This window comes from Amblyomma maculatum, chromosome 1 (genome assembly GCF_055883805.1).
Source record: "Amblyomma maculatum isolate TAMU_Amacu chromosome 1, ASM5588380v1, whole genome shotgun sequence".
NCBI classification, from domain to species: Eukaryota; Metazoa; Arthropoda; class Arachnida; order Ixodida; family Ixodidae; genus Amblyomma; species Amblyomma maculatum.
In genome coordinates, this window is record NC_139344.1 from 341,947,138 (window position 1) to 341,964,489 (window position 17,352).

General features: G+C 42.2%; 2 protein-coding genes across 3 annotated transcripts; one reads left to right on the forward strand and one right to left on the reverse strand.

The window, feature by feature from the left end:
- On the reverse strand, window positions 1-1,671 carry MED20 (Mediator complex subunit 20). Its single transcript, XM_084589120.1, has 4 exons — window positions 1,552-1,671; window positions 1,318-1,460; window positions 939-1,189; window positions 1-245 (listed from the first exon to the last, which is right to left on the reverse strand). Exons 1-4 carry the CDS (start codon window positions 1,563-1,565, stop codon window positions 27-29), a joined length of 627 nt encoding a protein of 208 aa, XP_084445246.1. The 5' UTR covers window positions 1,566-1,671; the 3' UTR covers window positions 1-26.
- A 179-nt stretch (window positions 1,672-1,850) lies between these two features.
- LOC146207612 (uncharacterized) lies at window positions 1,851-12,815 on the forward strand. Of its 2 annotated transcripts, XM_084589134.1 has the most exons (9): window positions 1,851-2,349; window positions 2,434-3,184; window positions 4,348-4,523; window positions 5,314-5,457; window positions 6,114-6,273; window positions 6,993-7,123; window positions 8,265-8,401; window positions 8,805-8,894; window positions 10,053-12,815. In XM_084589134.1, the coding sequence occupies exons 1-9, from the start codon at window positions 2,251-2,253 to the stop codon at window positions 10,243-10,245; spliced, it is 1,881 nt and encodes a 626-aa protein (XP_084445260.1). In that variant the 5' UTR covers window positions 1,851-2,250; the 3' UTR covers window positions 10,246-12,815. The 2 variants fall into 2 exon arrangements, with proteins under 2 accessions (XP_084445260.1, XP_084445268.1); XM_084589142.1 differs by lacking the exons at window positions 8,805-8,894; window positions 10,053-12,815 and having other exon boundaries at window positions 6,993-7,181; window positions 8,265-8,394.
- Window positions 12,816-17,352: the final 4,537 nt, after the last annotated feature.

Here is a 17,352-nt window from a genome sequence, read left to right on the forward strand (position 1 = left end):
TTTGTGATGAGCGAAGATGACACGGTTTATTTCGTTGGTGCAGCTATAGGTGTGGCAGAAGCCCTTCGGAAATTGTTGAAATGCTCCATGTACTGTTGAACAGTGTCCACAGGGTTGTAAAGTTCGTTCATGCGACCCTGAAGGTACTGGGGAGGGCCTTGCACAGCCGAACCCATAAAGCCTTGCAGAAACTCGCGCATCAGGTCCCAGCAACTTGACGGAACAACACATGGAAGGTACTCAACCTGGAAGGTTTAAGAAACATTTCCAACATTAGAAGCATGCACAGAAGTAGATCTCAAAACTGCTGAACTATTCAGTTTAATTTAGGAGCACTTATATGGCTTGTATTACTACGAAAAACTAGCGAAAAAAAGACGCAGGACAAGAGGAAACACAAGCACACACACAGTCGCCGGCAACTGCATGAGTTTGTGTTTCCTCTTATACTGCATCTGTTTTTTGTCTTTTTTTGCTGGTTTTTCCTAGTAGACATGAACTAACTGGACCAGCAATTCGTTATTATGGCTTGTATTCCAAAATGTTTTGTAATAAATAAACTAGATATTGAAAATTTAATATCTAAACATAATCAACTTTGAACAAACAGCCCCACGCTAAAACCCCAGTGTGTTTGCAGTGTAAGTGATGTGCCTATGATATAAAATAAAGATCTTTCCTATGCATAGCATTCGAACGAATATTCACGCGGTTTCTACGAAGGAACAGGTAGTCCAGCGTTCAAGCAGCTAGCACGAGAGCACACAACTGTTATAAAATAAGGCTAAATTTATCACATGACCACCCGTCATCATTAAAGTAATATAATGAGTACTTGAAGATTCGAATACTACCGCAGTTTACATGATTTAAGGCGTGAAATGCTATGTGGTGAAAGAACATTTATTTACACGCTAGGCAAAACGAATGAAACTCACCTCAACGAGAATGCCCCGGAAGCTTGGTCCCATCGAAACGCTGCCTACTTTGACGAGAAAATCGGCGATTTCGTAGCGAGGCCCCTTGGACTCAATCTTCGTCGATTTCTTGGAAGTGTAGATGCCATTCATTTTCAGCATGAGCATGTCGAAGGTTATGTCCGCCACAAGGCACATGCCTGTGTCCAACAGTGCGAAGCATGTCGCAGGATGTTCCGTGTCGTGGATTATGTTTACAGAACGACTGGGACCTGAGAAAAATAAAGCGTGTGTTATGAAATTACCCAGAAGCATTTTTTTTTTTTTTTTTTTTTTTGCCAGTGCAATGTTACTGAACAGTAATTTATAACTAGTTCACCGGAGAAGAAAAGCTACTCACTAATATTAGGCGCACTGTAGTAAGTCTCGCAGTCAACGGTAAATATTCCTTCTCTAACAGCTCCTAACGTTTCAAGACGTTTCTGTAGAAGTTCTGTAGCTTGCTGGCCGCTTTTGCCTTCCGGTATCGGGAACTGATGTATACTGGAAAAAGTACACTCACTCAAGTGAGACAAGTCGAGATTGAGGCAAAAGAAATAACATGGTAAGACACGGTAAAGAACTTGAACCTCACCTTACGACACCCATGCTCAGAACAGTGCCAAAAAGATTAAATCGCACCGCAACACATCCAGGATGTCAACCAGCGCAATAAAAAAATTATGTGCGCCGCCATTAGAGGAGCGATTGGGCTGCCACCTGAGGTTGGTTTCTAAACAAAATAACCTTCTAATAAATGTAAATGAATAAAATACGTATGTTGAGTAATTAGAAAGTTATTTTTAATTACAGTGACCTTTTTAAATAACATTTATTGTAAAAATTAACAACGAGCTGATGGAAGTAACGCGCAATCCAGAATTCGTCTGCACACTTGCTGCGTTGGCATCGTTGAACAGTTTCCGTGTCGAACAGATGTTTGCTTCGAAATACTTTAGCTGTTACGGAAAATATTCGGCAAAAGCTGCTGCAGGGCTCAGGTTTAGTTTATACAAGCTCCCTGTCGCTACCTGAGTTGGTTTAACTGACGTGCAGCAATCACTTTGCCCAATTAGAAGCTTAATGCAGGCTTGTAGTCTGGTAACGACGTGAGTACAGACATGTCTCGCCTAGTTTTGCAAACGTAGAGCGCGAACACTTCAAATGTCACCAATATACCTATTTAAATGTATTCCCGAGTGTAACTTCACTACTTCTTAGTTGCAAACGTGGCTCAGACGTTTGTTACAACGTGTCCAATAAAGGCAGGCCGTGTACGTTCAGATCTAGCGACATGGGAAATGCAGAAACGCACGAAGGTGCCCCACCGCCCGATCTACTCAACAGAGACCTTGACCTAAGCGTAAAAGTGGACGACCGCTCATTTCACAAGGTGCTCTCACTACTCTCACAGCATATGTGCATGCAGGGTTCTTAATGTGTGCAATTTTGTAGCCCCATCTGCTTCCTTTTTCAGCACATCAACGGCGACCACAACGAGAAGAGCCTTACGGACCTTCCCTGGGGCCTCAGGGACGCTGTTTCGCTGTACGAAACTCTGAACGTGTCGTTCAACGAACTTACAACGCTGCCTCCCGAGACGCCGTTCAGACTGCCTCACCTTCGCGTGTTGGACCTGAGCTACAACCGGCTTAAATCTTTGCCGGACAGCATCGGCTTCCTCTTCCACCTCGAAGAGTTGCTAGTGCCCTTCAACCAGCTTGGTTCCATACCAGACACGATCATCTACCTGAAGGTGCTGCGAAAAGTAGATCTTTCTCACAACTGCATCACGCAGCTCCCCGACAACCTCGGAAAAATCACCACCCTGGTCAAGCTTAATGTAAGCCACAACCAACTTACGTCTCTTCCCAAATCGCTAGGCAAGCTGCCCAACCTGAAGATTCTTCTTGCTGCGGGCAATGCTGACATCACCAATCCACCGTTGGCAGTTTGTGAAAAGGGCTCGGAAGCCACTCTCCAGCACCTGCGAAAATCGGTCCACATTCAAGAAAAGCCGACCTTGCGCGCAGTGGAATGCAATCAGTTTCCAAGAGTGCGTGGTAATCAGGTTGCATCATCAGTGCCGAACCTCCACTCAGCACAAGCACAGTACTTACAGATCCAGACCGACACTGTGAATACTGCGAGTCGCATCAAGACCCCATTGCTCCCACCGATTGGGGCTACCAAGCTGGAGCCCAACATACTGACTGACAGGATAACAGGTCTGTTTTCAATGTGATTGTATGCTACCAGAAAAAATTTGCCGTTGTATAATTTCACTTAAACCGATTACGACGTGTGAAAGCAATGGTGTGCATGGTTTCGCTTGTCAATTGAGCATTGAGAAATTGGCACAGTGATATCAGTGCTTGTAAAAGTCCCTAGGTGGTTGAATTTATTCGATAGCACTCTAATACACTACCTCTTTCTCTCTTTCACTCCCACCTCCTTTCCTTCCTATGGGGTGCTGCTCTGCACCCAGCGAGAAGTGTGAAAGATACTGCACCTTTCCTTTCATAAACACCAGTTCACTGTTTACGCAGAGTTTGCAAGGCGTCTGTATATTGTGCGACGACGGCAGTGCATGTTAAAATGTTAAAGCACCCTAGGTGGCCGAAATTTCTGGAATCTTCCACTACTGTGTCTCCCATAGCCTGAGTCGCTTTGGGACATTAAACCCTATAAACTAAACTAACCAAACTAAACTGAAAGTCTCTAGTCGGTCTGTGCTGGGGTAAAGTAAACCGCAGTGTCTGCCGCACTCCTCAATGGACACCTACATGAAGTGGACATGCAAATGCTAGACAATTTTGCTAGGCCCTGAACCTTCAGATCAGTGCTTTGCCTTTCTTGTTCAATGCACATTGTAGCTTGTTTTCAGTTACAGCCATACTGTACTACATGAATTGTTGGGCGACATTCAAGACACAGGAACTTAACCATCAATACCACACGCTGTAGTGTGATATGACATTTGACTGCAGTTCCAGTATATATATTATATATATATATATATATATATATATATATATATATATATACCGGAACTGCAGTCAAATGTCATATCACACTACAGCGTGTGGTATTTATGGTGCTATCAATGCTATCAATTAAACCATGATTTTCATGCACCTTGGCTTTGTGCAAAAATATGCACATTGAGATCGAGCTTAAAGAGGTTTCCTTTGACGCACATTACCAATCATCAAAGAAACACCCAAACTTTAAGAACAACTGAAGCAGCATCAGGTGCAATTATCATTACATGTGATTTTATGCTCGCCATATTTTACCTAATCGTGTTAAAGCAATAAGAAGTTCTAAAATTGTACTGTCTGATATTGATTGAAGAAGTATGTGTTTTTTTTTGTTTTTCTTTTTGCAGGCCTTCTGTATGGGGCTGCTATAGGTGATGCTATTGGTGTTGCCACTGAGTTCATGACTACGGACGAATGTGCTTTCTACTACGACCCACAGTGCCTAGAATATGCGTGTATTAGGAGGGATGAACATCGAGTGAGGTGGAAGCAGGGAGATTGGACATGCAATGCTGATCATATGGCAAGTGGAACTCCCATTTCTTATAGCCTCCCAAGAGCAAGATATAAAAATTATAAGGGTTCAACGCTGCTGACCCAAATATTGAGTGAAAGCATTAGCTGCGGGTGACCGAGCGTTTTTCTTCTTCTTTTTTTCTTTTTCCTCAGCCCACATATAAAGCCCCGCTTTAACCAAGCCGTATGAATGTGCCTTCGTGGCCTATAGGGGTAACGTGAATGCCAGGGTCGTAGCAGGCTGATTCTGACATAACCGTCCCATGTGAAACGAGAGACCCAAGTTGGCAGCTCCTGACGACTGCTTGAGTTGGTAGCCCAGCTCTCACCCTAGTGTCACGTGGGGTGTGGCGTTACAGCGTGACGTGGGTAAGACGTGGCTACCGGCCACACTACGCTGAAGGCTCGAAACTTAGAGTAGTATTGCTTTTGCAATAAAATGAAGTTTATGTTGGCAGTGCTAATACAGTAGCCAGTATTCATGATTCTACGAATCATACATGCATGTTGAACATTCACTAACTCAGAGAAAACAAATGAGAGCCATTTTATAATAATGGGACCATTCAAGGAATGCGGGCAGCCTTTAATTAACAAATAGGTAACTTTTTACAGTATGTCTTTTTATAGTATTGCAGTCATTGCAGGGCTTTTATTTTACATAATGCTCACACGGTGTGACTAGATGACTAGCTGTGGAAGATTAGATCTCAGTGTCTTGGGCTTTCATGAATGCAAAAGTTGCGTATTTTCATATTCACGCCAATTACATTGCATATTTTCAATAATTCTTGCAGTTTTTAGTCCTCGATTCACTGCTACGGTGGGCTGGCGTTGTTGATGAACTCGACTTTGCTAAAAGACTGGTGTCTTGGAAACGGTCTGGTGTACCGGAGCTTGGAGATTCTGAAGGCTTCCTGCTGTCTGACCTCACGAAACTGGTTAGCAAATGTCCTGCCATTTCACTCGGTCTTTATTTTGCAATTAACCCTGGTAGAAGTTTACATTTAATAAAGCATGCATCGTGTAAGGTGTGCACCAGTGTATTTTCTGGAAAAAGAAATAGCTGCATGTGTTGAAAAAGTCCGTTCGATATTGCTCTGCTGTATCATAGGCCAGTCCCAGCATAGATCTCGGTATATGAGCCTTTTGATAACTTAGTTTCCTAGCTGGGTTTACATCATTCACATATACTGTCAGTGCCTTTGATAGATGCTCTAAGAAGAGGACCATACAAAAAGGTTCACTACGAACTGGTACATGAAAGTGAGTTCTAAACCAGTCACATGGAGGTGTATTGTTCTTTATAATCCTTTTCGGTACTGTAGAAGGGCCCAGATAATATATTTTGCACAGAGAAAGCAAATTGAAAAACCTACCTGTAAAAAATAAGTCGGTCTGTCCTGCATACTGCTTCTCTATCTTTTTCTTGGTTCTTGTTGCAAAACTGTTCGGCACTATCTTTGCCTTAATGTAAGCTACTTTTGCTAGTGAAATTCATTTGGTAGTTGTTAACAGCTCAGGAATACATTCCTGATTTATGAGTTACATTCTGGCCTCAGGAAGATTCACACTAATAATCTGTATCTCTTATTAGGTGCTGCAGGAAGAGGGCTACATGAATGCTCCACACCAGGTAGCACTGCAGGTCTTCCAGCGAAGCCAACCAGCCTGTAACAATGGTCTGGGCAAGCAGCACGAAGCCAGTGCACCCGCACTGGTTGACAACGGCTCTCTGACCAGGGCTATTGCACTAGGTGTGCTCCAGAATGTGCAACTCATTGTTAGATTGCTAATACCACGTTATTAATATGGTTTCTATGGTTGAAAATCCCAAAGTGACTCAGGCTATAAGGGACACCGTAGTAGAAGGCCTCAGAAATTTCAACAGCCTGGGGCTTTCAAACATACACTGACATTGCATAGCACACAAGCAACCTGCTTTTCGCCTCCACCAATTAAAGTGGACACCCGCGTCCAGGATCCAGTGGACTCTGTCAAAAATGTACGATATGACTGCAGGAAAGGATAGGGTGCATGCCTTAAGTCTGCTCCTAACAGTACATAGTAGCACAGTGACTTGCCAAGAAGTTAGCCAAAGGTATCTATGAGAACTGCTGTAGGCATCAGAGCACCAGTAAAAAATTTAAAAATAATATAATTTAGCCACGTCCTTTCATGGAGAGGAAAATAATGCAGTAGAAAAGAATATTGGACATTTCAAGTTTAACTCATAGACGAATAGGGCAATTTAATTGAAAAAAATTGAGTATTAACAAAGAAAACATTACTGCAGATTCAACGAAATTTGGAAGCGGCAATGCAGTTGTGCTGATGTTGGTACATGCCAGTGGCAAAGCAGTGTGTATTCGCAAAAATTAAATGCTGCTTGTAGTTAGCTCATTTTGAGAAAGCCAGTCTGCTATGCAGCAGAGTGGAAATGTGGGTTCCAACTGGCCATCTGCTTGCTATGCAGGCATACCGGTGTTCCACAACCTATCAGAGGTGGCCTCAAACTCCGTACGCATATGCCTGGCCACTCACCCAGAAGAGCAGTGCAAGGCAGCATCTGTGGCCATTTCAACAACCCTGGCGACCATATTGCAGGCAAGAAGACCGCAGCATAACTATTATTGTGGGTGCAGTCTTCACTAAATGTCTTCAGGTAACAGGGATAACTTTCAAGCTGTACATTTAAACGTGTACTGCACCCATAATGCCCAAAAGTTCAGAGAAATGAGGACAAACAAGAATGCCTTTCCCTTCTTTGAAATTTGAAACTAAGGGCATATACCGTATCTGCCTAGCTCAATAGCAAACATTGTATTCTGAAGAATTGACGATGGTTGTACCTGTTCCCAGGCTGTACAGGTGCTGTGAAAAGTAAATGGAAGGTGATATTAGTGAAAAAAGTTTAATTTTATTGCCATCATTTTATGCATCCTTGTATGAATTGCACGGTGCACCAACAAATCTCAATCATTGCGCTTTTGATTTAAAAAAAAAAATGAAATTTTTTTGATGGAGTCACTTTGCAGATATGTTTGATTACACCAGTACCTGTCATGTTTGCATGTGCGTGCATGAGCCACTTCAGCTTTCACAACTTTCATTCTGGTTGTCTGGAGTAGTCTTGTTGTTCATAGTAGAACGTCCAAACGTTAAAAATTGTCTCTATTGGGCATTACAGGTGTGCCTACAAAAATGTTTGCAACTGATGAAGCCATGGGCTACCCCTTTCTGTGATAAATGCATACACCAAAGCGCTCACTTTAGTCCTAATAACCTACCCTCTGGCAGGTAATTCGTGCTGTAGAACCTGAGCTGCATGACGTTCAGAGAGAGAAGTTGGCAGATAAAGCTGTCAAATGCAGCCATTCAATGATTAAATGCAGAAGGGTGTACTCATCACTAGAGTTAATATTCATGTAATATTGGCATTGACAAAAGTTGCTGTAAGTTCTACATCAGCAGACGTAACTGTGTTAGAGATTACAAGCTTGTCCGAAGGTCCTGTATTTTGGGCATGTTTTTACGCATAGTGAGACCAGCGAATAAACACGGGAACACAAGGAGGGGATGTGCACTGGGCAGCATGTTTCCTTTCAATACTACTAGTGACTTGTTCTTGTGATGAATAAGACAAATTCATGAATACACACAATGTTTAGTCACTGGGCCTTAACAGTCATGGCAGAAGTGATCACAGCTTGAGGTCGCTCATTCTGTGCTGCCTTTTCATCCACAGGGCCGACACAACCTCTACAGCTGCCTGGATGTGGACCGGCTACTCCAGAATGTCTATGAGCTGTCAGTCAAGCAGCTGACAAATGAGAGCAGTGTCGCAAACTTCAAGAAGTGCTTTGAAGCAAGTGGCTTTGATGAGTGAGTGTCTGTGTGTGCCTGGCTATTCACAAACACCTGCTCACAATTGGCACTCTCTCTTTGCCTGTACACGCAGTTACCGTGACTTGTATCACGAGGTGCAGCGTTGCAAGTCACACTTGTTGGCAACTAGTAACACAGCTAAGGAAAACGTGGCAAACAAAGAAATGCAATGTTCTGTGTTGGAGCAAGTACTTCTGAAAATGCATTTTTTTTTTCGTTTTTTTGCTGACAAAAAGCATTATTGCAAATGCTACACACACTGCTCACACAAGAATAATAGAAATACATTGATTTCCTTGATGTTTTGGAATGTTAGTTCTAGGCACACTTTAGTTCTAGGCGCACTCATGTAATGCAAAGCTTAAACAAGAAAAAAACAACCACTGTGTCAAACTTGCAGGTTGCATCTGAACGATCAGCAGATGACCAGCCATCCCTTCAAGTCCCTAGCAGCAAGCATTACAGCACTCAGGCAATGTGCTGATTACAGGTGAGGCCTTGGCATTGTACTTCAAAATCGAATGGAAATGCTCAATGTGTTACGCAGCAAAAGAGTAGAGCTGAAGTATCCACTTAGCATGTCAGAGGCCCACGGTTCAAATACAATGCCACTGCATTTCTCCACTGGATTAGAAAGGGAGAGAGAGAGAGAGAGAAACTTTTATTCATAGTAGGCTTGAAGTGTTTGCCCTAGGTGGCCAGCCTCCTCAGTCCAGGAAGCCGTGGACCCGATCCATCTCCCTAATCCAGTCGACAAGACTACGGTGGTCATCCAGGCTGGAGCTTAACAGCTGCGTCTCCTACTATTCTTCCATTAGGTGTCTGGTGGTTATGGTACCATGTGGTCCCTTGTATCTCCACACCATATGTTGTAGGGTCTTTTGTACATCATAGAACGTGCATTCATATCTGTAGGTGGTGGGCGATATCCTGTGTAGTGAGGTGTTGTGGACGTGACTGTTAGTTTGCATTTTTCAGTGGCCAGCACCTCCTGTATGAATAAATGACCAAGTGATTGCAGATTCGCCAAAGGACAGTGAGACATTGGGCTAGAAAAAACTTGCTGCCCTGTGTGTAGTGAATCAGATGGGTGGATGAGATTAGGAAACTTCTGGAGTAACACAGCAAAAAATGGCACAAGAACAGTTTAGTTGGAGTTGGCAGGATACGGGAGAGGCATTTGCCCTGCGATGGACGTAGTCAGGCTGATGATACTGGTGATATCGCAACAAGGGCGATTTTACTATAATTCTTATGAGCTGTGTTAGTGAAAAAATATGCTGCGGCTGATTTTGATTGGCTGTTTTATTTCTCGCATGTGAAAAGTAAACAAAAAGTAAACAAAGCTTTATGCACCTTACCGGTGTCATAAGGCGACTTCAACAGTTGTGTCAAATGACCATTTAATCAATACACCTAATCATAAAAAATTAATGCACCCTTCCAATCAAGGTTCAGGTATAGACACTGTTGTATGCCAGCCACACTAGTCATTTGGCTGGCTGGCATCTTCTTGTGACTGATGATTCATCCCGTTCGGCATAAAGTGTACAACTGTATATTGAAAAGCTTCCTTCGCTTGTAAACACCGCAAAACTTCAATGAATTTTTTAGTCCTCTTCGAGTCTGAATCATCTTTCTTGCTCAGGTCCAGCATCAGCCTCCTGGCTATGCAAGGGGGGCACAGCAGTGTCAACTGTTGCCTGGCAGGTGCATTTCTCGGCTGCCGAGATGGCTTCTCAGCCCTGCCAGAGTCCTGGGTCCAGGGTCTGCTGCCCAAACAGCGCGCGTGGCTGAACGAGCGAGTCAACAGCCTCCTTGACAAGATGGGACTCCCCTAAGGCCTGTCGCATGCTGCGTTCTGGCTTTAGCTGTTCCTTGATATTCCTTGATTGTAAAATTGCAGGTTGGAAATCTTTCATTTGAAATGGTGGACTCCTCCTGCACAACGACACAAAACTTGTTGAAGGGCCCTTGCAGAGGCTGTCACAAAATGCTGACTTGCCAGCTTTACAGCCACCCAATATTCGTGCCACATTGAGTTAAGTGGTTTACGGAATAAGTTTGATGACTAGGCTGCACCTGACAAGGACACGAGCGGTAGAGGTGTTTGGACACCTGATGGAAAACATTGCTGCTGCATTCAGGGCAATAGCATGAGGCATAAATCTTGTGCATTCTTGTGAACCTAGCACCAATTAAGGGAAAGAAAGTTGGCATTTTTAACCCATACAGCCGCAGGTCGATCATCACTGCATGGTTAGAAAAACTCCTATATGGGGTGTGTCAATAAGTCATAGCAGTTCCTGTCTCCAGTGTAAACTTGGAAACGAAAGAAACATTCTGAAAGGCTCCTATCCCTAAGAATTTACAAAAAAATATGTAACTGACGTAACGAAGTATATGACTGCCACAGCCGTCATTTAGGCACAACTATATTAACTTTTCGATGCAAAGTAGTTACAAGGGTTAAAAGTTGCTCACTCTAAGGGTGGTGTTATATTCCAGTACCATACCAGGCATCTGTTTTGAACCTGTTTGCTAAAGGTCTTTTAATCAAGTTGTTGGTGATTCAATTCTCAATATTTTTGTCATCTTTCTGAACTGTGTCCTCTGTACTGTCTTTTTGTGCTGTCTTTCTGTGTACTTTTGCATCAGCTTCTATTTCCATAATGTGCCTTTGCAGCATGTTAACTAACTGCCAATGTACAGCTCTTAATGCATTACTTACATTACTAATATTAGTGATATTGTGCATCCAGTTATGGGATACAAACTGGGAATGTGTTCTTGAATGATCACTTTCAGCGATGCCTTCATGTTCGTGTGACAGGGCACCGAATTGCATGCTGGAGAGTGAAAGTAGCATCAAAATGCACTTCGAAAGTGATAAGCATGCTCTCGTGGTCACTGGGGCAAATTTCATTAAAACCGTGTGTGGCATCCATTTCTTTCCCGAACCATTCAGCATGCTCTAAAAGCTATCCTTGGAAGTGAACATTCCAGTACAAAGTCCCTGACCATGGCGGCCTTTGTTGAAGAGCTAGTGCATCACGTGCTGTGCAGGTACCGTCTTGTATCTATTACTTGCCTCCGACTGTGACCGCATGTTGAAGATCTATGTGTACATACGTGACTTTTGGAAGGATATTTGTGCTCATGCGTTAAGCAGTGAATGAAACAATGGCAGCTGTTTTTAAGAGGGGTAACCGGTGCTCTGGGATTGGGATACTTCCTGTCATGTCATTTTTAATGGCTTATGAAATCTCATGGTGCAGATATTGCACATTGCTTTCTTCCTTTTGCAGCGTGCAAGCTATATGTGGCACCAAGCAATAACTTAAGCCACAACTACATTGTTCATGTTTTGTGTGCTCTGTTCAAATATAAAATACAAATAGTAAAGTACAATTAAGGATCAAATTGACTGTCATAAAATTTTCATTTAGGTACTATTGAGTACGAAATTGGCAGAGCAGAGAGTTGTGAGTTATGAAGGTTTTTCTATTCACAAGTGCTTTGCGCAAAAGTGAAAACAAACTTAAGTGTGAGAAGCAGGCAGTTAGGAAAGAAGTTAAAGATGATCATGTATAGTACCTTACCAAGTCAGGGCCATAGGCAAGCAGGCATTGTTACTTTTATGCCACTGTAGCCATAGTCATGAGACGAGCCACCATATCTCTATACAGACAAAGCTTTCTTCAGTCTTTGTTTTCTGTGGAATCTGAGCAAATGCACTGCGAATGGAATGACGTAGTGCGACTGCAGCTCTCTGTATTTCTGCCAGGTCTGTACGAAATGTACAAGGTGTGCACTACATGAACAATGACAATGTTGTCATAAAAAGAGATAGAGTTATTTATTATACTTGAGGCAGTGGCAGCAAAGGAAAGCCCTCGCAGTTTCTAGAGTTTTGTATAATTATTTGTTTGATATTATGTATGCATTCACAAGAATTGGATAATAATTATAAATACGTCAATGCCTCCTAGTATGTTAAAATGTGACAGTTTTTAAAGAAGAGAGAGAAAAAAAAACACACAGCACAAATGATGCAGTGATGCTCTTAAATGCAGTGTTGAATTTGTAAGGGAAATTCCTGTACCTCTTGTTTTTGTTCACAAACCTCACTTATCTGTGATAGCACTATTGTAGGGCACGACACTTAAAAAACAAAGTTTAGTTTTGTTTTTCCTCTGTAGAAAGGCAGCCTGACAGCAACACTGAAACGTTGGTTTTGTCGCAAATGCTTGCAAAATGCTGATGGATGTCAGTTTTGTCTTGAACTGTGATGATTAGTTTTTTTTCTTTTGATAATGTTGTTTATTACCTCGAGGCATAAAGGGCTTGTTAAGAAAAAAGAAAGGGTTGGCATGTTAATTGAGTGGAAAGAGGAAAAAATGAAGTTGAAGAGAGAGAGCGATGACGTCACCTCTGTGTCTAAGCAATGTATGATGATGGGTTGTTCGGTGGCTGACCCACTGTACTGCCAGGTCCTGAATTCTTGTTGTCTTCGACGCTGGGAAAACGCACAAGTGGTTTGAACCCACTCATTTTGAACATGTGGCCTGTAAACAGCAAGGTAATGGCGGTTACAGAGCGAAGTGAGTCTTGGACGACAATCATTTCAACATAGAAGGAAAGAGGAGGTTCCGTGAATTGATCGTTAAATGCAGGCTTGAAGAGACAGTGTTATGTTCAAGTATAGAAGCTACAATGCTCTTCTTTCTGTTACAGTACAAAGCCAACACCACAAAAATAGTGCTAGCACCTCGGCTCAATCACATCACTGCATTACTGCATCACCTCTGGTAATCACGGAGATCAAAATTGTACTTGTGATGGTATAGTACAATTTTGATGACAGTCTCACAGGGTCATAAAAAACATTTGTATAATCTAAAATGAAAAACAAAAAAAATGTTACAGAGGGCGCTTAAGACTGTTTCTATGCTGCGAAGGCAAAAGCATGAGTGTCTCGTTGTGAGTTTATATGTTGTCGGTTGGAGTCACTGCCATGAGCTAGCCTCAAGCTTGACTAGCAGCTACATGCTACGTGCAATGAGAAATCGTATATATGTAATGCTGTATGACGAACTATTGCATCACAGTTGTGAAACGAAAGCTGGGGAAAGGCATATCATTAAAGGGATACGTGCCACCGCTCACTGCTTGTGGTTTGCACTGTGCAACTGGCGATGGCATATCGGTCATGCGCAGACAGTGCGTAGTGCTCGGGCTAGCGGTTTAATATCATCAGTAGTGGTGCAGGAGTGTACCTGGAACATCAAATATTTTGTGTTTCTGCAAATTCGTGCTATCCCGAAATGTGTTTCAACTAATAGATGGCATTGCCAAAATTCATTGCGGTACACTCAGCTGACAGTAGGATACAAGCAGCTAATGTTATCAGTCAATGATAAAAAATAAAAGGATTGTGCAGCTGTAGTCAATTTCAACCAAGTTACTGTAATTTGAGTGAAATAGCAAATTTGCACTTTTTTGGAACTTTGTACACTAAAATGCAGGCTTCCTGTTTGTGATACCTAGACTGCTAATCAGTAGCAGACATAAATGGCTTACTTTAAGCACTACAATACCATCTAGCTGTGGGTGCCCATAGTTTTAATGGCTGTGAGCTGACGAATCTCGTGTGGGAAGCGGTAGGAAGGCTTGATTCTGCATTTTGTAGTGTAGCGCGCGACAGTCTTGCTGGGCCGAAATGTTCACAGAAGCACAGTATAGCCCGTGTATATTATAATCCTTGCAGAATTAAAAAAAGTATTCTAGGAACCACTTTAAATAGATGGGCCATAGAATGCATGTGTTGGAAGCCTATAAGCTTTTGCACCTGTCTTCATGTCTGTTCCAGTACATTTGCTATGTGTCGTTCAAAAGGTAGACAAGGTTCTCTGGTCAATCCGCACCTATTTCTTTATGTGCCTGTCTTCTCTCCAGCGCTGCAGTCATTCTTGCAGCAAAACAAGTTCCTACTGCCTGAGCAAACACTTTTAAGTAACGCAGAATGGTCACAGATTAAAGGGCAAGAAAGGTCTTGAAACTAACTCCTTTAACATTATAGGTGTATAGGCAAATTGATGTGTAAATACGAAATTTATATATTGAATTTAAATAAAATTTAAAATGTATTATATTTTATATGAGTAGTTTTCAACGGACCTAAAAGATATTCCTGCAGGCAGGGGTGCTTTTGTAGAAATTGTCCTTTCTACTAGAATCCTTCTTAAGCCCTACTCTTGAGACTGCTTGAAGAATGTGGTGCAACAATGTGTTGAGTGTTGCGACCTTATGGCACGGATAAAACATGCACCTAAGATTTTGTTTTTCCCTTTCAAAACTAACCTTTGGTCAGGAAAGATGCTCATCAGGGTTGGCTGCATGCTCTCAGAGAATTTGTGTGACTAGTTATGTACTGAACTGCAAAGCATGTCCAAGTGTCACAAGGATGGGACAATTAAACTGTGTAAATTGTATTCTTGCCTCGTGTCTTTACCTTCAACACTGAAAGAAAATGCGAAGGTCACAGCTGCATCTTAATTTGAACAAACACTGAAGACATGTAAATCCAATCATCCACTATCTGACTTTTCATGGTTCTGTTGGTGTTTGCTTGAAAGCGATAGGCATACTTATAGGCAAGAAATTTGGAGCGTAAATTGAAGTATTTTTTTCCTGCCACGACTGAAATTTGCTACATTGATGTCAAGAAAATTATGGATTCCGTGATCACAGGCTAAAAGTGGATGGTGGCGTGGTAGAGTCCAAGGGATCAGCATACAAAACTAAAGACGTTGTATCAGCTTGCTTGCGAAGCAGGCTGTAGTGCCAATACTTGTCTCATATTTTTTCATTTTCAAGCTTATTTGTTCTTATTTGAGAAAGCAGCCTTTCTGCTATTAGAGTGCAGTACTAATTGATTGATACAGGCTTTGATTCGTCCTTTTCAGGGTCCCTTCAAACAAAGCAAGGCCACAAGTTCAAAAGCCATTCTTAGCACAGTATCAAAAGAGAGCACTCAGTATGTCTCACGAGAGCAGTGCCCTTCTTACCCGAGTATACCTAACCTCAATGCATTCCCTATATCAGGAATAATCGCTTGCTTTTAAAGGGGCTACCATACCATACCATAGATTTTCTTTCCTGCAGTTTTGTGTGGTGTATCATGCTGTGGAACCTGTTTAGTGGGGAGCACTTTCTTGCGTAAAAACATTTCTTTTCTTTGATAGTGCCACATGCGCAGTTTTGCAGGGTCATCATGATTTTCAGTCATTGCAAAAGTTCATCTTAACTAAGGGACACGCAGAACAGTTCGTCTTAGGTGGAGTCCTTTTACATTCGGTCTTATGAGAACTTCACATTGTTCATCTTAAAGGACTATAGACACCTCATTTTTGGGTTCGTGTATTATCATTTGTAATGATGCCTAGGACATTACTGTACACGGATTACCACGTCACATTCGCCTACGACTGCTGAATAATTTATAATCGAATTTCATTTCTCATCAATTTCGGTTTCAAGAGCCGAGCGGTGGCTGTGACGTCACAGTCAAATCTAGGTCATGAGAGGAATAAAAATACAGCGATATAATCATTGCTGTGTCATTTGAATTCACTACAATGATAAAGCCAGCCTGCCTCAAGAACATGAATCACTACAAGTGAAGAATGAGCGATTATATAGCTGTTTTTCATGTCGCGCATCAAGACATGATTGTGACGTCACAGCCATCTCTCGGATATCGAAACCAAAACTGGTGAGGAAAGAAAATCCAATTACAAATTATTTAGTGGTTGCAAGCAAAAACTGCGTGTGGATCGCTATACAGGAATGACTTACGCATCATTAACAAGACGAAAATTGCCACCATAATTTGGTGTTTATAGTCCTTTAATGGAGTTTGCCTTAATGAGCAAGAGCCTACCGAACTATGTTAGATTAAGCCCTTGGAGGACCTTTTTTTTTTGTTTCTTAGAAAACCGATCCAAAATAGTTATCTTTTTAATCCGGAAAATGGCGATATTTTATATCAAACTCTAACGCATTTCTTTAGAACAATATTTGGTCAGCAAAACTTGAGAAAATGGTAATAGTGCAGGACAAGTCTTACTCTCTTTTTAACAGACAATGAGTAACATAAAAAGCATGATGAATTGGACTCGTCATAAGCCAGAAATGACCACAGCCTTATGACGAGCATGGCTTGTCAAAGCTCGCTAGGGGTTAATAAACAGCCATTCGATCAAGACAATGGTGCACTTCAACCATTCAGATGTTTTATTAGTTTGGTTTATAGGGTTCAAAGTTCCAAAGCAACTCTGGCTATGAGGTACATGGACTCTGAAAATTCCGACCACCTGAGGTTTTTTAATAACTGATATCACACAATCACACACTGTACACAATTACATGTACCGTGCACAAATCAAGATGTACAGCTCGCGGGCACCTTTGATTTTCACTTCCAACGCAATGCGGCCACTGTAGCCGGAATTTGATCTTTTAACGGCACCCATATACTGGCTAATTTATGAGAAAAGATGCATTTATGGGAAAAAGTTTTGCTGGATGAAATGAGTGATGCCAGTACGTTTGGTTTGGTTTGTGGGGTTTAACGTCCCAAAGCGACTCAGGCTATGAGAGACGCCGTAGTGGAGGACTCCGGAAATTTCGACCACCTGGGGTTCTTTAATGTGCACTGACATCGCACAGTACACGGGCGCCTTGCTTTTCGCCTCCATCGAAAAGCGGCCGCCGAGGCCGGGATTCGATCCCGCGTCCTTGGGATGCCAGTACGATATTTCCACATGTCTTTCCACATCTCATCCTCTGTGCCGTTGAGGTTGTTGGAACTGCCACATTTCTTAAAATCTGTCTTTCCACATCTCATCCTCTGTGCCGTTGAGGTCGTTGGAATTGCCACATTT

Bases quoted from the DNA above. Each gene is read 5' to 3' on its own strand.
- MED20 (XM_084589120.1), bottom strand. The intron at 1,190-1,317 runs GTGAGTAGCTTT...TATTTTTCTCAG, and splicing joins CTACAGTGCGCCTAATATTA to GTCCCAGTCGTTCTGTAAAC. The intron at 246-938 runs GTGAGTTTCATT...TAAACCTTCCAG, and splicing joins TCCGGGGCATTCTCGTTGAG to GTTGAGTACCTTCCATGTGT.
- LOC146207612 (XM_084589134.1), top strand. From the start codon at position 2,251: ATGGGAAATGCAGAAACGCACGAAGGTGCCCCACCGCCCGATCTACTC. The intron at 3,185-4,347 runs GTCTGTTTTCAA...TTCTTTTTGCAG, and splicing joins ACTGACTGACAGGATAACAG to GCCTTCTGTATGGGGCTGCT. The intron at 7,124-8,264 runs GCAAGAAGACCG...TTTCATCCACAG, and splicing joins CCCTGGCGACCATATTGCAG to GGCCGACACAACCTCTACAG.